This window comes from Coniosporium apollinis (genome assembly GCF_000281105.1).
Source record: "Coniosporium apollinis CBS 100218 chromosome Unknown supercont1.30, whole genome shotgun sequence".
Classification (NCBI taxonomy): Eukaryota; Fungi; Ascomycota; class Dothideomycetes; genus Coniosporium; species Coniosporium apollinis.
The window spans coordinates 263,316-287,610 of NW_006913292.1; the positions used below are offsets into that span (position 1 = coordinate 263,316).

The 24,295-nt window shown below is 55.6% G+C and overlaps 5 protein-coding genes and 1 non-coding gene across 6 annotated transcripts; 5 read left to right on the top strand and 1 right to left on the bottom strand.

The window, feature by feature from the left end:
• Positions 1-189: 189 nt before the first annotated feature.
• W97_06277 (uncharacterized protein) lies at positions 190-5,217 on the top strand (the record flags this gene model as incomplete). Its single annotated transcript, XM_007784002.1, has 6 exons — positions 190-415; positions 479-1,042; positions 1,220-1,983; positions 2,083-2,880; positions 2,937-4,682; positions 4,831-5,217. 6 exons carry the CDS (start codon positions 190-192, stop codon positions 5,215-5,217), a joined length of 4,485 nt encoding a protein of 1,494 aa, XP_007782192.1.
• A 1,486-nt stretch (positions 5,218-6,703) lies between these two features.
• W97_06278 (uncharacterized protein) lies at positions 6,704-7,501 on the bottom strand (the record flags this gene model as incomplete). The annotated part of the gene is made up of 1 exon (XM_007784003.1): positions 6,704-7,501. The coding sequence occupies one exon, from the start codon at positions 7,499-7,501 to the stop codon at positions 6,704-6,706; it is 798 nt and encodes a 265-aa protein (XP_007782193.1).
• A 548-nt stretch (positions 7,502-8,049) lies between these two features.
• On the top strand, positions 8,050-14,879 carry W97_06279 (uncharacterized protein; the record flags this gene model as incomplete). Its single annotated transcript, XM_007784004.1, has 3 exons — positions 8,050-8,341; positions 8,398-12,881; positions 12,936-14,879. 3 exons carry the CDS (start codon positions 8,050-8,052, stop codon positions 14,877-14,879), a joined length of 6,720 nt encoding a protein of 2,239 aa, XP_007782194.1.
• An 832-nt stretch (positions 14,880-15,711) lies between these two features.
• Positions 15,712-17,267, top strand: W97_06280 (uncharacterized protein; the record flags this gene model as incomplete). Its single annotated transcript, XM_007784005.1, has 4 exons — positions 15,712-15,783; positions 15,837-15,866; positions 15,951-16,934; positions 16,989-17,267. 4 exons carry the CDS (start codon positions 15,712-15,714, stop codon positions 17,265-17,267), a joined length of 1,365 nt encoding a protein of 454 aa, XP_007782195.1.
• An 850-nt stretch (positions 17,268-18,117) lies between these two features.
• Positions 18,118-23,256, top strand: W97_06281 (uncharacterized protein; the record flags this gene model as incomplete). The annotated part of the gene is made up of 12 exons (XM_007784006.1): positions 18,118-18,205; positions 18,261-18,416; positions 18,464-18,502; positions 18,591-19,581; positions 19,628-19,809; positions 19,862-20,204; positions 20,254-20,281; positions 20,341-20,661; positions 20,715-21,293; positions 21,346-21,497; positions 21,544-21,641; positions 21,692-23,256. The coding sequence occupies 12 exons, from the start codon at positions 18,118-18,120 to the stop codon at positions 23,254-23,256; spliced, it is 4,542 nt and encodes a 1,513-aa protein (XP_007782196.1).
• An 892-nt stretch (positions 23,257-24,148) lies between these two features.
• W97_06282 lies at positions 24,149-24,264 on the top strand. Its single transcript, XR_552286.1, has one exon. It is a non-coding gene; the product is annotated as a 5S ribosomal RNA (ribosomal RNA).
• Positions 24,265-24,295: the final 31 nt, after the last annotated feature.

Consider the following 24,295-nt stretch of genomic DNA (forward strand, 5'->3'; position numbering starts at 1 on the left):
CCGATAATTCATATCGCCCCATTAGCTCCCCCAATGGCCTCTCGAGCCTCTTCCGCAAGCTCCGCAGACTCACTCCAAGCTCCTCCTGATAATCTGTGGTGAGGCCGCGATTACCGTCTGAACCGCCCTCCCGCGACCCGCAAACAATATCTCTCGCCAGTACTTCCTCGCTGAAATCACATCACGACCATGTCCGCCAACAACGGCATGCCTCCGAGGCCTCCGCAGCAACCCAATGGCGCGGCTATGAGGCGAGCAGGTCAAGATCCGAGAAACGTATCCGGCGCGCAGAGTCCGGGCTCGCAGGCATCCACGGTGACTTCGCCGCAATCCTTGTCGCGGGCGGCCGTCTATGAGGATGCGAAGAGGAGGATTGTGGAAAGTCTGTTCTCCAAGATAGACGAGCAAGGGGACTGTACGTAGGAACAAGGCATACCCAGCTTTGCATGCATCTATAAGCTTACGCAGTTGCCGGCAGTGGCAGAGTCCTATATTACGCACCTCCGCGTAGAGGAAGATGCAGCCTATCCGCAAAGTCCACCGCCCCCCGATTCGCCCCCTTCAAACAAGAAGCCGCGCGTGATAATACTTGCCGTCAAAAAGACCGGGCGGGTGCGCCTGCACAAGGCTCGCGAGAATGCCAATGGGTCCTTCTCGATTGGGAAGACGTGGAACATCGATGATCTTACTGCAATCGAGTCCTTCACCAACGCCACACCTCAAAATGCGGAAGAACAGCAGCGGAAAGACTGGGCAGGCAGTGTCGGTTTCGTTGTGACAATCACGAAGCAGTACTACTGGCAAGCGACAACCTCGACAGAAAAAGAATATTTCATCGCAAGTCTACTTAAGGTGTACAGGAAGTACACATCGGGACGGGTACCCCAACTCAGCGGTTTCAGCAACCAAGAGCTTGAGAAAATGCAAGAATTGTTCGCACAGGGACCCCATCGAAGCGGCGGACCATCCCCAGCCCCCTCCAATCAATCAAGACCAAGCACCGGACCTGGTCAAGGCCCGCCGAGACCCGCGCAAACTGGCAGTCCCGTTGGTCCTATGGGAAGAGGACAGCCACTAGACCCACAGCGCATGCAGCGGGGGCCGCCTCCCCCTGGACAAGGCCCTACCTTCCAGGGGCCACCAGGAGCTCCAGGCAACAGGGCCAGACCTCCTGTAGATGGCGATGGACGGCCCTATCCTCAGCCGCGAGGTCCTCCAGGGCCCGGTCAAGGCCCGCCATCAGCATACAGAGGCCCAAGCGGTCCGTTACGGCCGAGACCCTCCCAAGATCGGGATCTCCGAAAACCACCAAGTCGGGAGCAATTGCGGCCGTCACATTCACCAAACCCCGCTTCCTCTATCGCCTCTTCCCAGCGACTGACGCCCCAATCCTCCCATTCCGAGATGGCTCCGCCAAGGTCTATAACACCGGATGACTCTAGCATCTCATCAAAGACACCAAGCGTGCCGTCCCAGCAGAGCCCGAGACACCAATACCCCTTCCAGATGTCGTCAGAAGATACGTCGCACACCGACATCCCCCGAGTTGACGGTGCAAGTATATCAAGCTCTACTATGCATATGTGGAAACCGAGCGGTCTCTCTCCTGAGGCTAGACGCGAACCATCGCCGAAAGCCTTCCCGCTCGCAGAATCTATATCATCGAGGCCTCCGACATCTCAGAGTACAGCGGGTTCAACGAGTACACAGAATGACCACTTCCGAAACGAACCGCCCAAACCGATGCCACCACCAGAGCGAAAGCGACCGCCGCTGCTCGATCCAAATGGGTCTCAGCGAAGCTTCGACTCCGGCTTTGTTTCTAGGGACCCATCTGCGCCGTATTCAAGTCCGCTGACAATACGGGGGAGCAAAGAGGCGTTATCGGATCGTCCCAGTAATGATAGCGCCCAAGATCTTACCACGCGAATGCCTGGTGGCTTCTTCCCGTCTTCCACTTCACTTGATGTAATAGAGCCTCCTGTAGCACCGGCGGTCTCGCCCCCGACTGATACTGCCGCACCTGTCGTAGCTAGTCAGCCGAAAGTGGAAGCACCTGAACCACAGGTGCCCGCTCCGGAGCCGGCAGTATCTCCGCCTATACGACCTCCGTCTCCGAAGCCAGAGGATGAGGCAAGACCCGGCCTGGGACCAATGGTAAAACAAAAGGCGAACAAAAACGTGGCAGATGTCATCCGTAAAGCGGCCACAGCTTACGGTGCATTCAAGCCTCGGGCTGGCGGCGCCGGTGACAGGCTTCGAGCAGCGAAGGAGACGCCTGCATCGAATGAACCGGACGGTATCACGGGGGTGGTGCCCGCTCCAGGGCTCGTGAGAAGCATGACAGACGACAGCATGAAGGGCCCGCCAACCGAGCAGGAGAAGAGCATCGAGCCGCCAGCCGCTACGGACGAAGTCCCGGAAGTTAAAGTTACGAGTCCGGTGTCACCAAGTCCGGCTCCAGACAAGCCGATCGATGATGGAACTGCACCCACACTGACTCGGTCACCAAGTCCGCGGATAGCGAAGCAAAAGGCCGATTCTCCAGAATCGCGAAGGCAAAGGAGGAGATCAAATAGCCAGATTAAGTCTTTGGCGAACCTCGGCGTGGATTCGGCGCTGCTGGACGGTCGGGGCTTAGAGTTTGAGTCCATTCTGAGTGATTTTGGCTGGGGCAGCAGCGTGCTTCAGGCCAGAAAGCTCGACGTGATGGAGGCTGACCTTCGGCGAGAGCTGGGTCGTGTCGAGGCAGGCAGCTGGCTGGATCACCTCGACCGTAAGGACGACAGGGTGGATGCGGTTGACAAGATGCTTGACCGAGCCATTGCTGAGTGTGACGAGCTCGAGGGGCTGTTGACCTTGTACGGCGTCGAGCTTAGCGTAAGTCCCTTCGTACCACTGGGCGTGAATAACTTCCCTGCTGACGCGATACGCAGAGTCTCAACGACGACATCGCTTTCATCGAAGCGCAGTCACAAGGCTTGCAGGTACAGACCGCGAACCAGAAGCTTCTTCAAACCGAACTCCAGACCCTCGTGGACACCATCTCGATCTCCCCAGGCCAATTGGAGGCTCTCCGACGAGCGCCGATAGGAAAGACCGACGGACTGGAAGCTATAGAGTCGTCCCTTCTACTACTATACAAAGCCATGATCACCATCGATCCCAAGATTCGGCAGGCAAACCGCAGCAGTACCAGCCTGGATCACTCAATCGGCAGCAGCGAGCTCTCAGCTATGCGGGCTCTCCAAGAAAAGAGGGACCGCTATTTGAGTGAGAGTGCTCTCTTCCTCAGCCGCCTTGAGCAGTTTATGGACATGACATTCGGTGCAGCCTTCATGAACACCAAGGATGCACTGTCCCAATCAGATCCGTTGAAGTCCCCTACAAAACTCGAGGTCGGCGTCCATGATCTTGCTCGCAACACCCTCTGGCAATACAGTCCCGTTATACTCTTTGCCAAGGAAATCGACCTTCTCTCCTGGGAGGCACTCATCAGGATGTATCAGAGCAGGGCGCGAGCACTCTACCAAGAGGAACTCCGCGAGAACATCTCCGCCTGGCAGAAGACAGTCCGCAAACCCACAGGCGAGGAGCAAGAGCTACTTTTCACCAGCCAAGAAAAAGACACCGAAAGCCTGTCCACCACAGCGCGCAAGCTCACCGTCAAGCGCAGCCAGACCCTCGCCCGCAGCCTCCGCTCCGCCTCAAACGAGAAAGAAGCCACCCGAGACAAGAAGCAAGACGGGCGTCTCCACCCCTTTGAAGTCTACTCCGGGATCCTCGACTCAGCAATCCCGCTAATCTTCACCGAGCAAAACTTCATCGTCGACTTCTTCCACGCGACCTCCTCCTCATCCCTCGACTTCGCCGAAGCCGTCACCTCGACCCCCATTCCCGCCCGCCGCGGCACCAACCTCTATGCCCGCAAACTCTTCGAGGCAGACCGTGCAATGGCCAAACGCGTCCTCGACGTCATGGACGACCTGTACAGCTTCTGGTCCGGTGACCTCAGCAGTCTTATTGAGTGGGCAATTAAAGCCGACCCGCTGCAGGGCGTCGGCATCCTCGCGGCGCTAGAGCGCCATCTCGGCAAGTTGGAGGAAACGAACCAGGATTTCCTGGCCAGGACGCTGCAGGGACTGCACACACGTCTCGGAGGCCTCTTTGCGCGGTTTGTGGACGAGCAGATCCGCGCGATCGAGGACACCAAGGTCAAGATCAAAAAGCGGAAAGGCGTCATCGCGTTCATCAGGACATTCCCGCACTTCTCGGCCACTATTGAGAATATGCTCGCTGCTGCCTCGGCTGCTGGGAGTACCCCAATCCAAACTTCCGCGGACTACGATGACCCGAAACCGGGGACCCTGGATGTCCGCCAGGCGGTCGACGCGGCGTATACGCGCATCAACAAAGCCATGTTCGAGTCCCTCAAGGTCATCGCGAAGGAGTCGCCGGCGGTGATGGCGGGCGTGGCGCAGGGTGTCCATGATCCAGAGGATAAGGAGGCGCTGAACTACCATATCCTGCTGATCGAGAACATGAACCACTACGTTGAGGAGGTGGACGAGCGCGACGACGCTGTACTGGCGGAGTGGCGGGCGCGTGCGAAGATGGAGATGGGGGAGCACATGGCGCTATACGTCGACGCAGTCGTTCGGCGGCCGTTAGGGAAGTTGTTGGTGAGTCTTGCCCCCCCCCCTTCCCCCAGGCCTCAACCCAAAACATAGCACTCTGTCCCCGAGAGCCACTGCGCCGGCGAGCCGTGTCACATTCTGTCCCAGCGCCCACGTGACAGCCTCCGAAAACCTGAAACTGACCAGCAACTAGGCCTTCCTCGAAACAACAGACCACCTCCTCCGCGCCCTCGGCCCCAGCACCCCTCCTGCCTCCCTAACCTCCCGGAGTACACACACCCGCCCTACCTTCCGCAAACTGCTCGCAGCCCACGACAGCAAGGAAATACGCCGCGGCATCGACGCGCTCAGAAAGCGCATCGATAAGCACTTTGGTGATGCCGATGACCCCGGCTTGAGTAGGAATCTGGTCGCGAAGGTGGTCAAGGAGTGCGAAGAGTTCTACGTCGAGGTAGTTAGGAGGGTGGGGAGAGTTGGGGAGGCGGTTTACGGGGATGGGACTGAAGGGGATGGGGGGAAAGGTGGGGAGGTGAGGTTGGAGTGGGGGGAGGGCGATGTGAGGGGGTGGTTTAGGCGGTAGGTGGGTTGGGGGGTCAGGGGGGATGTGTTTATAGGGGGCATGGGTGTGGTTGGTTGAGGGGTTCGCGGTCAGAAGGCTATTGATACGTCGGTGTTGGTGGAGCAACTATACTGTGTCCAGGCTTACAGCGTACCAGGCGTGTTTGGAAAAGAGCGGATTGAGCCCGGTTTTCTTGTTTCGATTGCGGCGGCCGAGCGAACTAGCGTTGTAGGGGGATTGTGGAACCGAAATACATGCCTCGACTAGAGCACATTCGCAACAGGTTTTGGGCCGATGACAGTGTTGGTGCTCCGTCCTCCAGAAGTTTTGCATACCATGTGTATTGGATGTCTACGATTCAAGTATTCTTGCTGGGCGATTTACGTGTTGATCTAGGACTACGAGTGTTTCAGTACGCTCGATCCGGTTGAGCATTAGGTTCCTAATTCAGCATCTGGTCTAGCGGTCCATGATTCATAGAGCCTTTTTAAAAATCAGAAGACTGATCTCTACTTACATCCCAAAAATCGCTACAGTCAAAACGAATCGCAGTAAAACCCCAAAAACATACCGCAGTAGGTATTCGCTGGTGGTTGCCCACGTAACTACTAATCTACTCTGTACCATCAAAGCTTATGTGGTGGACGGGATGCCCAGTATTCTGTGATCTGTGGCCGTATGTGGATGAAAACAGCGACAAAATAAAAAGATATATGAAGCTTTGCGTGTCACAGTGTTTCTTGATGGGGGTGACGGGCAGCGCAGCTGAAGAAACCGTGTGGAGACGATGCTCTCTTTAAACCCAGGTAGAAAACCACGCTCTATCACATACTCTCTAGTGGGGATGTAAGACTCATACTCATTGCTCTAAGGTGGAATATTGAGGGATACTTTACGTGTAGAGTTCTACCATCTGGTATATCAATCACCGCCTTGTTAGAACACTTTATTGCATGTATGCGCCTATGGATCACTCAGCCGTAAAACGCCTAGCATCGCTGCAATATGCACACGCATTCAGAAGACCGGCACGCTGTTCTAAGCGCTGTATTGCTATTCATCATCATTCGGCTTTTAGTCCCACTTATGCAATATGATGCAAGCAGCAGCGGGTGTATATTTCTATTCAATCATGCAAGGACCTAAGCTGAGACTCGTCTTCCAAAACCGCTGGTGCCATTGCAGCGGACATAACACTACAACAAGAATAAGCTGGAGGACCCGAGCTGCCAGCAACGCTGCCGAACCTTCCGCGTGCTATTGTGATCCACTTCTTCAAGGCCGACCTCAGCAGTCAACTTGATCAAGTCCAGATATCCCATGCAACGCCAGCGATATGCAACTTTGCCTTCCCGAACGCCACGCTAAGATGCCCAAATCCGATACCGAGTCCCACTGATACCACCTGATGTTTTTAAAAGAAAGAATACCTGGAGAGCTGACCGTGCAATATTGCTCTCAAACCCTTGTGCGCACAACATCGGCACCGTCCCACTCTCACCCCAGCTCAGGGCCTTCTGTTCGAGTAATCTTTCAACACGCCCTGCATATGCGTATTCGTGATCCTCGCGCCACTCCTCTGCTTCCTCTTCTTCTTCTCCTTGGGCTTCGGCGCCTCCTTCGGCGCCGGCGGCGCAGTCGTCGGCTTCATGCCCACCTGCTCAAGCCTAACCCGCAGCTCCTCCGTCGTAGCCGGCAGCACAATCGCATGCCACCTCGCCTTGAGGTCCTCGTCGATGCTTATCTTGAGCGTCGGGTCGTTCTGCCACACCTGCTTCGGCGTGTTGTCCTTTCGATTGCGCGTCACGAGGAGCTCGCCCGCGGCTTCGAGCGCGTCGATGGCTTCGACGGCGCCGGGCCAGCCTTCCTTGAGCTCTTTTACGGGGATGCCGTTCGCGTCTTTGCGCGACTGGAGGTACCGTTTTAGTTCCTCGGCGTTGCGGACTGGGTGAATCGGGCGGTAGCGGAAGGAGCCGGCGCCGTTGTTGCCCTTGGGGTCGAATTCGACGCGCGGGTTCAGCGTCAGGATGTGCCGCAGGGCTTTTCGGCGCTGCAGGTCGGCGCTCCGCAGCGAGAGGTAGTTGAGGATGTCGTCGAAGCTGAGGGCCCGGTCTTTGTTCTGCAGGTAGGTGATTGCGTAGTGGACCTGGGTGTGGATGTTGAGATCTTGCCCGCCGCTGAAGGCGGCCGCTTGCTGGGCGGGCGGAGGGCCGGTTTCGCGCTTGCGCTTGGTGCCGTTGGAGGAGGTGGAGGGGGTGGGGGAGGGTATGGAGATGGGTCCGGCTGGTGTTTTGAGGCTGGACATCTCGGCGGTCGGTATAAGGGCTTGCGAGGAGTTCGAGTAGCGAAGGAATTGCTCCAGGCGTTGACAGACGCTGCGAGCGGGCTGGGTGAAAGCAGCCCGTGCCTGGGCAGCCTACTCTGGCGGGTGTGCGGTGGGAAGCGGTCGAGCTCAGGCAGCTATTGGTCTTGATGTGTTTCTGCAGCTGGCGGATGCGTATCGTGTGCCGTGTTGGGAGGGATTAGTTGAAGGATGGAGATATTGTTCGCAGAGTGACGGAGGTTAGAAGTGGGTGAAAGTCTGATGCCTGAGGCCTGAGGCCATCAGTGCCCCGAAGCTTTGCCGGAGCCCTACGCTTGCGGCACGCGAACGGCCAAACCCGCCAAGAGCTGCAGTTCGCAGCTCACAGCAGAGCCGCAACTTCGCGACGCTGAAAGAAACACGTCTGGCGCTGTCGGCCACCTTCTTCTTGTACATTAGTCTCTCGTTAGAGTCCTTCACTGGACACACCGGGTCATTCGAAAGCTGCATAGAGAATGCCATAACCCTCTTCCTCTCCACTACAAATCAATATGGCGACCGCAGCCATCGACATACCCTACATCGCCGCGTCCTACGCTGTCTCCGAACCCACACTTCGGACGCTACTCGACGCTCCCACTGTTGAGCTCGTCAGCTCACTCTTAGAGAAAATTGAAGCAAAGGCTCGCGAGTTTGACAATGTCAAAGCGGAGAAGCTCCGTTCTGATGTCGAGCTTGAGAACGCGGTCAGAACTGGGGATGCCCGCGCCCGAGCACTCAAAGCCTCGGTGGACAGGGGGTTAAGGGAAATAGAAGACTACAGGAGGAAGCTTAATGAGGAGGGTACGCTCCCCCACATCTGCGCTTCTCGTTTGCGTAGCTCGCTCACATCCACATAGAAAATGCACGCGCGTCGATCGAGTCGGAGCTGCAGACGCTCAAGTCATCTAGTACAAGTTCAACGTCTGAGGTCGACGCACTCCGATCACGCATCAACTCGCTCGAATCTTCCAATCGCGACACCTTGTCGCTGCTCGAGGCAAAGTCTACCGCTTACGACAAGCTCGCGGAGGAGCTCGCAGCACAGCACCAGAAAATCACGAGCTTACGTCGCGAGGTATCTGAGCTGGAACAGAAGAATCAGGCCGCTGAGAACGCGTCTATGAGCACAAAGTTTCGTGAACAGGCCTTGCAGCAAGAGGTTGACCTGCTCAAGAAGAACAATGAGTGGCACGAGACCGAGCTACAAACGAGGAGCCAGGAATACACGAAATACAGGAAGGAGAAGGGAGCCCGGATCGCTGAGCTTCAGCGCCTGAACGAAGACGCTAACCAAACGATCGAATCGCTCCAGCGCACAGAGAACACCCTACGGAATCGCCTCGAGGAGGTCAATGCGAAAGCAGAGGACGCGTTTGCAAGGATACAACAGCTTCAAGAAGCCGCTGCGAAGTCTGAAGAGTCCTTCCGGGTCGAACTTGACAGCTCCCAGCGTCTTGCCGACCTTCAGAAGCAAAGCGCGGATACGGCGAGGGCGCGATTACAGGATGTGCAAGCACAACTCGACCAGATTAAGGAGGACGCGGCAGATGAGCTTGGACGGATGCAGGCTGAGGTCGAGACAGAACGGTCGGAGAAGGATCGCGCTGAGCAGCGCGTCGTGGAGCTGGAGCTTCAGGTGGAAACGCTTGAAGCAAGTGCTTCTGCAGCGCAACGTCCCGGTTCAATCCCAAGCACACCACGGCGCGGCATCAACGGGTTGGGCAACATGGGCACCCCGGCACGACCCAGCTCGCCTGGCATTTTCACCCCTGGTGCGTCCCGGATGAAAGGTAGCATGAGCTTTACGCAACTTTACTCCGAACATTCTCAAATGAAGACCGAGCTCGAAGCCGAAAGGCGGCGCAACGAGAAGCTCAGCTCGACAATCGAGAGCATGCTGCAAGACCTCGAAGCGAAGCAGCCGGAAATCGAAGAGATGCGGGTCAATCACGACATCTTGAACAGTCAAGTCACGGAGTACATTGCTCTTCTCGAGGACCGGAATCAAGAGATGGACAATCTGCGAAGAGAGGCAAGGAGATGGGAAGGTCAGGTGGAAGGGCTGGCACGAGAGGGCGACATTCTTCGTCAGCAACTCCGAGACCTCAGTGCCCAGATCAAGATATTGCTCATTGAGATTCAAGCTCGCGATGTGGGTCTAGAAGCGCTGAGCGCAGCCGATCAAGCCCAGCTCGAGCGAGTTGTGCGAGGCGAGATTGAGGAAGCGGCGGTCGAGGGCATGAGCGACACAGCGCGGTTCATCACCCAGAGGCTCACAATCTTCCGAAACATCCAAGAGCTGCAGGAACAGAACACGAAGCTTCTACGCGTCACGCGCGAGCTTGGAGAGCAGATGGAGGGTGAGGAGGCTCGCAGAAGGCGAAATCAAGACGAGCAGGATCGCCAGGAACTCGCGGCGTTGCGTGAGAGGGTAGCGCGGCATCAAGACGAGATGAGGACCATGAACACACAGGCTGAGAGCTACATCCGCGAACGCGACATGTTCCGGCGTATGCTGGCACATCGTGGTCAGATTCCCTCCGGAGCCGACACCACTGCAATGTTTGCACAGTCGGTCGATGGCCGGGCGTCAACTAACGCTACACCACCACCAGGGGCCAATGGTCCAGGCACCGAACAGTCCTCGAGCGCGAAGGAGCTGGCCGATTACGCCAAGCTTGTCAAGGAAATGCAGAGCCACTTCGACGCATACCGTAAGGAGAGCGCTACTGACCAAGCCGCACTCAAGCAGCAACTTGACAGGCTAGCCAAGGAAAAGAGCGAGCTTCAGAACGAGATGGTACGCGCCAGCAGCCAACTTACGCTTGCTCACGAACGGTACGAGCTGTTGCAAGCGAATCTGAACATGTTCAAGGACGAGAACAGCCAGCTACAAAAGCAAAAGCAGTCTTATGCCGAGACGGCGGCAAGGCAGGATCTCCGAACGCAGCAAGTCGCAGAGGAGCTTGTTGAGGCAAAAGGTCTTGCCGATAGCATGCGAAATGAAATGGCAAATCTCAAAGCTGAGCGGGAGCTGTGGAAGAAGATCGAAGCGCGCTTGGCCGAGGACAATCGCGTGCTTATGGACGAACGCAGCCGGCTTAACAAGATGATCAGCGACTTACAAAACCTACAGAACGAACGCGAACTGTCGGAGTCCGAAAACCGCCGCCGTCTACAGAGTCGAGCAGACAACTTAGAGTCCGAGCTCCAGAGTCTAAGGCGCAAGCTCGATGACGAGGTGGAGGAGAATAAGAAGACCGCACTGCGGAGGGAATACGACCAGGAGCAGAGCCGGACTCGGATCGATGACCTGGTTAAGAGCCTGAGCAATACGAAGGAGGAGCTCGCAGCGGCGAAGACCCATCGGGATGAGCTCCAAGCGAGGATTGACGAGATGAAGGCCGATCTGCGCAACGCCGAAGAGCGGGCTCAAGCACTGCAACCGCGGCCAACACCCCAGGCTAATAGCGCAAGCGCTGACGCTTCAGCTTCGGCGGACAATGAAAATGAAGCGTTGAGCAGAGAACAGGAGCTTGGTGTTGAGGTTGCTGACCTTAGGCGTGATCTGGAATTGGCACGAGCGGAGCTTGAGGCTGCCAAGGGCGACATCGTACAATACAAGTCTATCAGCCAGTCTTCAGAAGACGCTCTGGAGAATCTCCAGCAAGCTTCCGATCAATATCGTGAGGAGATGGATGCGATTGTTGCAGAGAAGGATGCCAGAGTCCGGGAACTCGAGCAGCGTGTGGAAGACATCTCGGCAGAACTCAACACCACCAACAACCAGCTCAATGAGCTTCGCAAGGAGCAAGAAGAGAGTACCACGAAACTTAACGAGCAGAGGACAACGTTTGAGTCTGAAATCACGAGGCTGAAGGACGATAATGAACGCCATGCCGAGACTGCAAAGCTCTACCAGGAGGATCTGAAAGCTCAAGCGGAGATCGCCCAGCAAGCACAGCAGAGTTACGAGACCGAGCTCGTTCGCCATGCCGAAGCTGCCAAGTCTCTGCAGAAGGTCCGTACCGAGTACAACCAACTACGGACCGAGGTCGCAGAGATCAAAGCTGAAGCCCAAGCTTCGAAGGCGTCACTTGCGCAGAGCGAGGAGAGCTGGGCCGAGACGCGAAACCGGTACGAGCGGGAACTAGAGGAATTGAAGTCTCGGCGCGAGGACGTCAACGCGCAGAACCGAATCTTGCATCAACAGTTGGAGAATGTTAGCTCGCAAATCGCAGCTCTTAAACAGAACCGGGCATCGACGCCAGCGGACGGTGAGGCTGCCACATCGCCTTCTTCCGGCGTGGACAACCTTCAGGAGGTGATCCGCTACCTGCGGCGCGAAAAGGAGATTGTAGACGTCCAGTACGAGCTCTCGATTCAAGAAGCGAAGCGGCTCAAGCAGCAACTCGACCACACCCAGGCGCAGCTTGACCAGACCCGCGAGAAGCTCAACCAAGAACGCCAAAGCCAGGCTACCAAGGACCAGGACGCCATGAGCCACAGCAAACTTATGCAGACAATCAACGAGCTTAATCTGTTCCGCGAAAGCAGCACGACGCTCCGGAATGAGGCTCGCCAGGCTCAGGCACAGCTTGCGGAGCGCACCAAGGAAGTCGAAGACCTCCTTGCACAGGTCCAGCCACTACAAACCAGGACGCGGGAACTCGAGAACGAGCTCGAGATCAAGGACGGCGAGCTCAACCTGCTTCAGCAGGACCGAGACAGGTGGCAGCAACGCACTCAAGACATCATCTCGAAATACAACCGTGTCGATCCTGCAGAGATCGAGTCCTACAAGACCCAGATCGAGGAACTGACAACCGAGCGTGATCGGCTGGCATCGGAAAAGCAGCCGATGCAGGAGCAGATCGACGGCATCCCGGAGCAGATTCGCCTCACTAGAGAAGAGATGCAAGATACCTTCAATAAGAGTCGCGAGAAGTTAGTGGAGCAGTTCAAAGCTCGGTCGCGCGAACTATCCGGCAAGATTAGGGATTCGAACAATGAGAATCAGAGGGTGACTGGTGAACGGGACCAGCTGACTCAGGAGCTCAATGCTGTTAGGGCTGAGCTAGAGGAGACGAAAGCTGCCAGGGACGAGGCAATTGCGAACGCCAAGTCAGCTGACGCCGCTATGGAGAATGGCATCGAGGAAGGTCAGGTGGACGAGGGCTTGGGTGGCACTCTGACGATGTCAAGTGAGGAGAAGGCTGCGTTGGAAGCCCGCATCAGTGCTGCTGAGGCGAAGGCGAACGAGGAGTCTGCAAGAGCCGCTGCTTTGCAAAATGAGGTTGAAGCTCTGCAAGGGCGGATCCGGGAGCTCGAGGGCCAAGTAGTAAGTTTGGCCGCTGTATTGGCTTACCGGCACTGTTTACTAAACTCGCCACAGACTGAGCTCCAACAACATCTCGAGACCTCGTCGGCAGATCTGGCGTTGCTGCGCAGCCAAATGCCAATGTCAAATTCTATCCCAGACGCGGAGTCAGCGGAAACCCTCGAACGACTCCGAAACGATCTCTCAACAGCCCAGCAAGAAGTCGAAACACTCAGAGCCAACGCCACCGTTGCCTCGGTCCAGGCGACCACAGACGACTCTAAGTCGGTTGCCGACCAGGTTACTGAGCAAGTAGCTGCTATCCGGGCAGATCTAGAAGCGAAACACGCCGAGCGCGTGAAGGAGCTTGAGGAGCAATTCTCACGCCGTGCCGACAATATGAGAAAACAACTCTCCACAAAACTGACTGATGGAAGGGCGCAATATCGCGAGGAAGTCCGGAAGGAGTACGAAGGAAACATGCAAAATTTGCGGAATGAGCATGAGGCTGAGATACAGCGCCTGAAGTCTGAGCACGAAGAGGAAGTGCAGCGGATGAAATCTCAAGCACCGCCTGCTACCGAAGACGCTGGGAAGGGCGAGCCCGTTGGGAGCATTATCGTGGAAGCGATAGCTGAAGGATCAGCGCCGGGTGAAACGCCAACAATCAAACCCGAAGCAGAAAAATCTTTTGCAGATTGGAAGCCATCTGAAGCCGAAGTCAAACATTTCCTCGCTACCAACGATACCGTCAAGGAGATAGTTCGACGTAACATCCGGAACAAGCTCAACGAGGAGAAAGAGGGCGTAGCGAGACAGGCAAAGGAGGAGCAAGAGAAAGTAACCGAAGAGAGGCTCGAGGAGGCGCGAAAGCAGGCAGACGAAGCCAGACAAGCCGCCGTCATCGACGCGAGACAGCAAGCCACGAACCTGGAGAGCAAGCGCTCAAGCCTCAAACTCGGAATGGCGGAGAAGCAACGTGATGCTGCAAAGGCGAAGTGGGCGGTCGTGGAGCAGGCGGCAAAAGAGACGCCCCAGCGACCCGTCGTAGAAGTATGGGAGATCGCCAAGGACGCAAAGCCAGCGGCCACCAATGCCTCCGCACCACCCTCATCGGTTGCGCCGTCGTCGTCTCCAGCGCCGGCGCCCGCCCAGCTGCACCAAGGCTCATTCGGACGCCCAAGCGGCCCGCCCGCACAGCCAGCACAGAATCAACAACCACCCCAACCCGACGGCGGCTTCTTCAAACCAGGCCTATCCGGTCGCCCAGCCGCACCGCCTCAAGCCTCAGCAGCATCAACCACCTCCTTCGGCCAACCCACTCCCGCTACTTTCCAGCAAGGCCCAGCCTCCAGCAGTCCCATGCATCTGCAATCCTCTCCAGCGCCCCCAACACTCATCCAAGGACAAGGACAACCCCAGACCGCACCAGCACCGCAGGACCTACCTCGTGGCTCCTCGCCCGCCCCATTCCAGGGCCAGCAGCAGAACCAACAGCAGCAGGGCCAAGGTCAGGGTCAAGGTCAGGGTCAGCAGAACCGCGCTCAACCCGCGGGCACCGGTCCCGCCGTCCTTCGCGGTATCCTTGGCGCGGCGAACCAGAATCAGACGGGTATTCCGCGCGGTGGAGCCATACCTCGACCGGGCGGCGGCCGTGGTGGGTTCAATCAACCACCTCAGGCACAGCAGGGTATGCTGCCGCCGCAGCAACTCCAACAGCAGGGTGGCCATCCGCAGCAAACCATGAATCAAAACCTCAATCAACGAGGTGGCGCATCGGGCTTACCGCGTGGTGGGGGTAGAGGAAGGGGCGGTCGTGGCCGCGGTGGAGATCAGAATCAGATGCCGCACCCGCCGGTGCCGCAGGAGCATGGCGGGCAGGGGAGTCCGCGCGGAGGAATGAATCCGGGGGCCAGGCAGTTCGTGCCTGGTGGTGGGAACAAGCGGCCGCATGAGGGAGGAGACGATGGGAGTGGGGGGAAGAGGGTTAGAGGTGGTGGTGGTGGAGGAGGGAATTAGGGGGCATATGAGCAGGGAACTATGGCTGCATCATCTTTCTTCTGTGGATCTTTTGCTATGCATTGCTGGTGTTCAAGCTGTTACTTGGGGAACTTCCTGATTGCTGGTGGCTGGTGGCTGGTTGCTGGCGGCATGCGGAAAAGCATTGCAGGTGATCTTGAAGTACATCTAGCTGTGGCGCTACTGATATCTGACATCTGGGTTTCCGAACGGTCATACGGAAGCCTTATGGGTACATGTGTCGTGCGTACATGTCAGGCGTGAAGTGATCCATGGTTACTTTCATCCGGAGATGTCGGTCACCGCTCGCAACGCCAAGTGCTAGCTTCTTGTCGATGTCGGTGGAGAGTCCACTAAGCTCGCCGTGAGCATCCGGCGCTCCCAGAGCAGCAAACGGGACCTTGTGACATCGTCAGCCGGGACGTGTTGGCAGCAGAATGCGGCTTGGTGGCAGGGCTTGATTGGGGCACCTGGGCAGTTTCCAAGGAGCCCAAGAAAGCGGGCCGGCCTTGTGCGGCGGCGCCGGGCGAGCCTGCCAGGCAGATCTCCCCCAGATTTTTGGGCGGGCTCGCGTGTGTGCTTTGTCGGGTGTCGAAAACAAGGATACCTGGTTCTGGGCACATTTCATACAACGCAGACGTGACCTAATTACACTACCTATCCGGTCTCTCCCTTTTTGTCTTCTCTTTGCACCTACACTCCTTTGGTTTGATGAGTTTCTTTGCAGTGCTGTTACCACGATAGAGCTCTTCCTAGCTTTCCACCGCCGCTTCATGCTTGGTTAAGGAGAGATTTAGGCACACGACACCACCGGCAAGGGGCGGAAGCAACAATGGGCGTGGAGTCTGCTCGTCGAGCAGCGTCGTGGGGCGGCGTGCCTATGAAGCATATCTCCTTGGTCACCGTGGGTGGTTCCGACTGTTGGGCCGTTTGAAACTGTACTGACTGCTGCTGCAGCTCACATTTCAGAACTCTGCCCTCATACTCGTACGCGCCCTTCCACAATACGGACGAAGCATTGAGAGAGCTGGAGCTGGCACAGAAGAAGACTGAGGAGCTGACGGGCAGCAGATAATGCACTACTCACGAATAATGCCACCTGTAGACGGCCACCGATACTTCACCTCGACCGCCGTGTTCCTCAATGAAGTCATAAAGCTCGCACTCTCCCTCACAATGGCCCTCTACGAGATATCGAGTACCCTACCCGCCTCAGCGCCAGCCTCCGCGCTGTTCAGCTCCCTCTCGACCGCGGTGTTTACGGGAGACAGCTGGAAGCTGGCGATACCGGCAATGCTGTATACCCTTCAGAACTCCCTACAGTACGTTGCGGTCAGCAACCTGGATGCAGCGACATTCCAGGTCACATATCAGCTCAAAATCTTGACGACGGCGCTGTTCAGCGTGATGATGCTAGGACGGAGCCTGTCACTGCGGAAATGGCTGTCACTATTACTGCTCATGGTGGGCATAGCAGTTGTGCAGATACCGGCCGGAGGCGACGCCACAACCATCGGAACACTCAAGGACGGGCAGCGGAGCTTCTACCTCCCTCGCTCGATCGAGGAGCTTCGGGATCTGGGCAGCATCGCAGCACAACAGCTGAGCAAACGCTCCGCGACCTATGAAGGCATCGACGAAGACGTAGCCATGCAAAACCCGCAGCTGAACGCGTCGATAGGCCTGGTCGCCGTCATCGCCGCCTGCATCCTCTCCGGCCTCGCAGGCGTGTACTTCGAAAGGGTGCTCAAAGACGCGAACGCGACGGCCTCTCTCTGGGTGCGCAACGTGCAGTTGTCGTTCTACTCGCTTTTCCCGGCGCTGTTCCTGGGCGTCTTCTTCAAGGACGGCGAGCAGATCGCGAAGACTGGCTTCTTCGTTGGTTACAATTGGGTCGTATGGACGGCGATTACGTTCCAGGCGTTTGGCGGGGTTATAGTAGCGCTGGTGGTTAACTATGCGGATAATATCGCGAAGAATTTTGCTACTAGTATTAGCATTGTTATTAGCTTGTTGGCGAGCGTGTTCTTCTTTGGTTTTGAGATGTCTTCGAGTGTAGGTCCTTCCCTTCCGCACGCTCCCCTCTGTCAAGCCACCTAACCTTTGCAGTATCTTGCGGGAACGAGCGTCGTGCTGCTCGCAACATATCTCTACAGCAGCCAAGACCGCTTAAGGCCGCCGCCGATCCGCATCGCGGAGTACGAGAAGACGACCGTCGGTGGCGATCCTTCGTACTTCGACCTCGAGCCTGCGCCAAGTGTGAAGGCGAGGACGCCGGGCCTGCGCGGCGATGCGTTGACGACTTCGAGGCCGGGGACGCCGACGGTGGAACGCCACCATCATAGGGGAAACTCGGAGAGGAAGCAGTTTCCGAAGAGGGATGAGTAGGCGTGACGCTGTTCATATGTTCATATGCAGAGAGCTCTTGAAGCTTGCCTATACCCTTTTCCGTCTAAGATGCTTTCTTGATATCACGTGACCAGGGGAGCAATATAATGAACGTGACGTGTGGTGTTTCATCGTATACCTACCTAGGTAGATAGGTATAGATGTTGTTTCGTTGCTGGAAACGTGGATATGGATTGCTTCCCTGGGTTTTTGCTAACATTGTCTTCTGGAGCTATGCATTTTTAGGTATGTCAAGAGTGACAGCCCGTACGCAAGTATATTGGGACGAAACGGTGAGCGTTTTCTCGTAAATACGTATATTGTATTACGGATCAAGGTGTTCTGCTGGCATGTAAGCGTAGGTATGGTTTGTCGCTCAGCGTCATGGCCGATATCCGGGCTGTCGGAGCGGTGTGTCTTCAGGTATGCTCAGGGCAGCAGCCTATATAGACGCGTTTGGAATGAATAGGTGAGCCTCTTTGCCAAAATGTCTATTATGTTCAGATCTAGGTCACGGGTATTGAGCTTCGCGCGTGCTATTTGCAGGCTGCACGACATTGCGACATATCCCTGACTTCTATCGCGCCTCACCTCACCTCTGAGCTCACATCTCTACTCCTCGTCACCCCACGCCTCCCCTGTTATCAGTGCCGTGTTGCTCATCAACAACGCGCATCTCCGGCGGCTCCCAGAGTTGGCACTCATGGACAGCTCTATTTTCGATCTCCTCGATGACATTGACGAGCGCGCTCAAGCAGGCGCCGCAGGTCTTCGCTCCCATCAGCCGCTGCATCACAGAAATACGCCTCTTGTAGATGACTACCACCACAGTACAGCTCACGACCGAGCTATGGAGCCCGAGCACTATCCACGCGAGCATTACGCGTTCACTGAAGATGACACGGCAGCGGGAAGAGAACTTCCACTCGATGCCTTCGGTAAGCATCCGGTTTTTGCCACCCGCATGAAAGTCGCGTCGCTCACCCCCGACAGATGAGGAGATGCTGCGTCGACCGTACGATGACCGGCAGCGGCAAGCCACCCAAGGCAGGGCTCGATTGACGCTGGCGCCTAGGCATACGGAGAGGAGCACGCAAGCTAGGGAGCCATCCTACCCAGGTCAGGAGTACGGCTCGAGGGGCGTCATGAGTGAGTTTCACGATACACTACTCAAAACTAGCATTAACGCGGTGTAGGTCAGCTCGATTACGCTACGGGTGAAGCACCAAACCTCTGTAAGCAACTCCCTTGTTGCCCAAACCGGCTCGTTAAGTAGACTCATCTCCCCGCCGGTCACTTCACTAACCGTTACTTGCCGTTCAGCGCAATTCGCTTACAGCCCTCCGTCAGCTCCGGATGTCAGCTCCTCCCCGCATATTCTACCCTCAAGTCCAGCAATACGAGCGAGTCAGCGACGTAATGATTTACGCAGGAGTAACTCTCGGCCACAACGCCAATATGAAGACGAACCATATGATGACAGACCTCGAGCTTCTGCAGCTCAAGACTCCCAGCCTTCCTACTACAAAGCAGCTCCAAAGCAGATGGTGCTGCAGCATGCACCTCCGGTGGCTCAAGGCATCGAGCTTGTGCCTACACATGAGCTTCCTGATCGATTCCGCTCGATATTCCCGTTTCCGCTGTTCAATGCTATCCAATCGAAGAGTTTCCAAGCCGTGTACCGTAGCAACGACAACTTTGTTCTTTCTTCGCCTACCGGCAGCGGCAAAACAGCAATCCTGGAGCTCGCTATCTGCCGCATCATCAATGGGTACTCGGGCGGTCAATACAAGATCATCTACCAAGCACCCACGAAGTCTCTCTGTTCAGAGAGGCAACGGGACTGGCAGAAGAAGTTCGGACCGCTGGATCTCCAGTGCGCTGAGCTGACTGGTGACACCGACGGAGCGCAGCTGCACAAGGTGCAAAATGCAAGTATCATCATCACTACTCCCGAGAAGTGGGACAGCATGACCCGGAAGTGGAAAGACCATGAGAAGCTGATGCGGATGGTGAAGCTTTTCTTGGTGGATGAAGTTCACATTCTCAAGGAAGATCGAGGCGCTACCCTCGAAGCCGTTGTCTCCCGCATGAAGTCTGTTGGGTCTGATGTTCGTTTTGTGGCACTTTCAGCTACTGTTCCCAATCTCGAGGACGTCGCAGCTTGGCTGGGGAGGAACCCAACAAATCAAGGGACGCCTGCGCTGCATGAGAAGTTCGGCGAAGAATTTAGACCTGTCAAGCTCCAGAAGCATGTTGTTGGCTTTCAATCCAACGGCAACGACTTCGTCTTTGACAAAGTCATGGACGCGAAGTAAGTTAGACCGAAGCATTCCCAGCACTTTGCTGACAACTTTCAGGCTTCCGGATGTGATCGCGAAGTACTCGCAAAGGAAACCGATCATGATCTTCTGCTGTACGAGGAAGGCAACAGTCAACACGGCGAAACTTCTTGCGAACTGGTGGACCACCAAGGGTCCTGGAGACCGCTATTGGGAAGCTCCTCGACGGCATGTCAAGGTGCTTGACAATGATCTGCGGAGTAAGTCCCATGCTCGTTACCTCATCCCAACGTAAAATGACGGATCGTACAGACTGCGTCTCGGCCGGAGTTTCCTTCCACCATGCAGGCATCGAGCAAGCAGATCGACTCGCCGTTGAGCAAGGCTTTCTGGGGGGTGATATCAATGTCATATGCTGCACCTCGACGTTGGCGGTCGGAGTCAATCTACCCTGTCACTTCGTCATCATCAAGAACACGGTGAGCTGGCAAGGTAATGTGTGCAAGGAGTACGCAGACCTAGAAGTCATGCAGATGCTGGGTAGAGCCGGCCGCCCGCAGTTTGACGACAGCGCGGTTGCAGTGATTATGACCCGCACTGAGAAGGCTAGGCACTACGAGAAAATGGTCTCTGGAGAAGAGATACTGGAAAGTTGGTGAGTGAACTCGGAGTGTGCCGGTGGAACAATACTAACAACGCTTTAGCTTGCATCTCAACCTCATTGAACATTTGGTAGGTGCTATAACCTCACGTGCTCTCATGCCAACGGAACTAAACGCTGAACCACACAGAACGCGGAGATCGGACTTGGTACCGTGAGAGACCTTCATTCGGCGAAAAAATGGCTAGCTGGAACGTTCCTGTACATCCGACTTAGAGAGAACCCGAACCACTATCGGCTGGAGGGCGACAGCGGCAGTGGTAGTCTTGACGAACGGCTAGAGAGGATCTGTGATCGAAGCGTCTCTCTTCTACGGGAGCACGAGTTGGTAGAGGATGGTTCAACGCTCAGGTCGACCGAGTTCGGCGATGCAATGGCTCGGTATTACCTCCAGTTCCAGACAATGAAGGTTTTTCTATCATTGCAGCCGAAGGCGAAGCTCTCAGAGATTGTAAGACTCTATATTTGATTTTTCTCCGAAAGTCCGCATCTAACCAAATGAAGCTGTCCGCACTTGCCCAGGCTGCCGAATTCAGAGAAGTTCGCTTCCGCTCCGGCGAGAAACCTCTGTACAAAGAACTTAACAAATCTCCATTCATCAAATTCTCCATCCCGGTGGATCTCGCAATGCCGGCGCACAAGGTCTCTCTTGTCATCCAATCCGTGCTTGGTGGTATCGATCTACCGGTTGACGACAAGACTGCGAAGCACAGGATTCAGTACAACACAGACGTCTCCATTATTTTCCAGCATGTCCACCGCCTCATTCGATGTATCATCGATTGCCAGCTCTATCTGGAGGACTCAATCGCGTCACGAAATGCCTTGATGCTAGCGCGAAGCCTCGGTGCTAGGGTATGGGACGACAGCCCTCTGCAATTGAAGCAAATCGAGCAGATAGGCATTGTGGCTGTAAGAAAACTTGTCAATGCTGGCGTGAAGACTATCGAGGAGCTTGGAAACATGGAGCCTCACCGCATAGAGACGGTCCTGTCGAAGCATCCGCCTTTCGGTATGAAGCTGCAAGACCGCTTGAAGGCATTTCCAAAGCTGCGTGTGTCTGTGCAGATGATGGGCAAGACGGTAGGGAAAGACCTCAGTGCATATGCTTGTGGTACATGCTGACCTGCCACAGATCAAACCGGGTGAAGGCGTGAAGGTCAATCTCAGAGTTGAGATTGGCTTTATGAACGAGAAGATCCCTGAGACGTATCAGAAGAAGCCGGTCTACGTATGTTTACTCGCGGAAACGTCTGATGGGCACAAGGTCCACTTCTGCCGCATCAGGTCAGTGACCTTTCCTACCACTCAGAGCCGTACTGATCCTGAGCAGTGCCAAGAAACTCAACAAGGGTCAAGATGTGCTGTTCTCTGCGAACATGAGCAGTCCTAGTCAGTCCATAACATGCTATGTTATGTGTGATGAGATTGGTCAGTACTAGATTCTTAAAGGGACGGCCAACGCTGACAAGGCCGTGTAGCCGGCACATTGAGACAAGCATCGCTGAAACCGGAAATCCCTGTCTCTGCTTTTCCTACACCCAAAGCTGCGAAAGAGGCGGAACTGTCAACCCGACGCTCCAACGACTTACACAAGCCGGGACCGAACACATCGAAGCGCCGGCAAGACAGCGTTAGGCTATCACATGCGGCTCAGAATGACGACGACTTCGAGGATCTTGACTTGGACGATTCTGACTTCGTCAAGGCTGCAACAACCGACCTAGACTTCACACACATCGATACGCTTCGAAGTCGGACTTCCGCGGCTACTCGGAAGAATACAGTCAGCAATGCGAAGTCAAAGAAGACCCCTCAGCATGAGCCTGTCCAGGAAGAGGAAGAGCGGGAGGCTCGGAGGCTCGACAATGGCAAGTGGGCATGCAACCATATCTGCAGAGATAAGACTAGTTGCAACCATCTGTGTTGCCGCGAAGGCATGGAAAAGCCTCCGAAACGTCCAAAGAACAAGAGCACGACGGGCGAAAAGACAAGTACACAGCAAGCGGGCGGCAAAAATCAGAAAAAACCACCCGGAATCCAGGGTACACAGACAAAGCTGAATCTCAATGCGACGAAGAGCAGGCCGCAGCCGACCCTGGATAGAGCCAGCATCGAGTGTGTAGATCTCAGCAAACGTGAAATTAGCGACGACTACATGGCCCACGCACCGCGAGATTACAAGGCCCTGCACCGCCTCCATACAAGCGTGCAAAAAGCGCCGCCACTTCCTCCTTCCGCGACGAGGGTTATGCGCAACAAGCCAGATTACTCGTACGCAGAAGGTGGGATACCCAGCCTGTCCTTCTTGGGAGATACCAGAGACACCAGAGATACCGAGCACCGCAAATCGAGTGAAGATTACGGCGGCTGGCCTTCGCCTTCGGTAATGGCTGAAGATCACATGGCTGAAGATCACATGGCTGACACTATGAGTCCTCCGCACGAGCCTGAGGAGATGGACATGGATCAACGGAGCGATTCTCCCAGGATCAGTGACGACGACTCGATGCTTGATGCGGTGATGGTTGGGCTTGCGGACTCAGAGGACCTCAAGCCTACTCAACGAACGGAAGATAATTCCTTGCCAGCTACCCAAGCGTACGACGATGGCGACTTCTCCTGGAGCGGCCCTCCCAAGCGGCTGTCGACACCGGGACTTGCGTCTCCATCGCCTGGAAAGCTGGTCGTACCGGCACCAAAGGAAGAGAAATCACTCTTTGTAACAGACGCAAGCAGCTCGCAAGCCCCAGAGTCCACCCCTGATGGGCCACCGAAATCGTTTCTAGGGTTCAAGCGGGCGCGGGAGCTGATCGAGATGCCGCAGCCGATGATGCCGTCTCTAACGAAGAAGTCGAAGAAGCCACTCTATGATGACAAACCAAAAGAGAAGAATGCTGCCGAACCGGTAGGTGAGGAAGAGAAATGGGCGCCCGTAGCCTGTGAGAAATCCACGCCGCCAGCAGAGATCAAACAGAGACCGGAGTTCGAGGGCCTGGAGGCGTGGATTGTTGCTGAGTTCGGCGATGTCGCCGAGTTTGTCTGATCTAGGGGGCTGATCTATGTGACTGGTCTTTGAGCTGGATAATTTCGCTATTTGAATTCTTTGAAGATGCTCTGGCTGTCTATGCTCGGATGCTGTTTGCTTGGTGGAATTATGGCTGGCTGGAATGATGTGTTCTTTCCTCGGCGCTGTCTGCTTGCCCGGCGCTGTGTGAAGCTCGCTGAATAGCTGCGACGCGCGACGGGAGCGGACCACGATTTGCTGGAAGCGGGTCTATGGGCTGTCTGATTATGGCGATGTAGCAAGCTCAACCTAGACAATACTTTGTCCCCGCACGTGAATAATAACGCCTCACACTTGGAATTGCTGGACACCGCACCGAAAATGCTGATCAAGTGATGCTAGGCACTCGGCGTTAGCGTTTGCTGGTTGCATTCTTGTACCTAAGTAATTTGTTAGGTTTGATGCACCAAGTAGTGGGACTCAATGAGGAGGGCGATTCTCAGTGATCTCCTTGAACGTGTTAACGTGAATGCTCAAAACTTTATTGGCATCCGGACTACATAGAGCTCAATCTCCTACAGCTGTGGATCGGGGATGAACCATCGACTCCGCAATAAGTTGCTCATATACGGTATGCTTTGCGAAGGACGGGGCTTTTAGTAATGAAACGGTACCGGTTACCAGCTCATTGTCGAATAGCCACAACACATGATATGTACGCGTTCTATGTGGTAATGCACAGCTAAATTGGATGCTTTCTCATCTACAAAAGCTGTGGATTCTTGGAATTGATGTCACAAAGAGGACATTGTGATACTGTTGATTCTCAATTGCCGGCAACGCTTCGTAAGTAAAAATTCTGTTCTTCCTAGGCCCGCCTAAACTGACCTTCAATGAACATATATTATACAGCTGCTGTTTACTTCCATATACGGCCATAGATCAAGGAAAACATCGGATCCCGTCCGCTCTCCTATAATTAAGCTTTGAATCGGCGGATTAGTAGTTGGGTGGGTGACCACTAGCGAATACCTGCTGCTGTATGTTTTTCTCTTTTGCTCCTCCAGAGTAAGTTTGG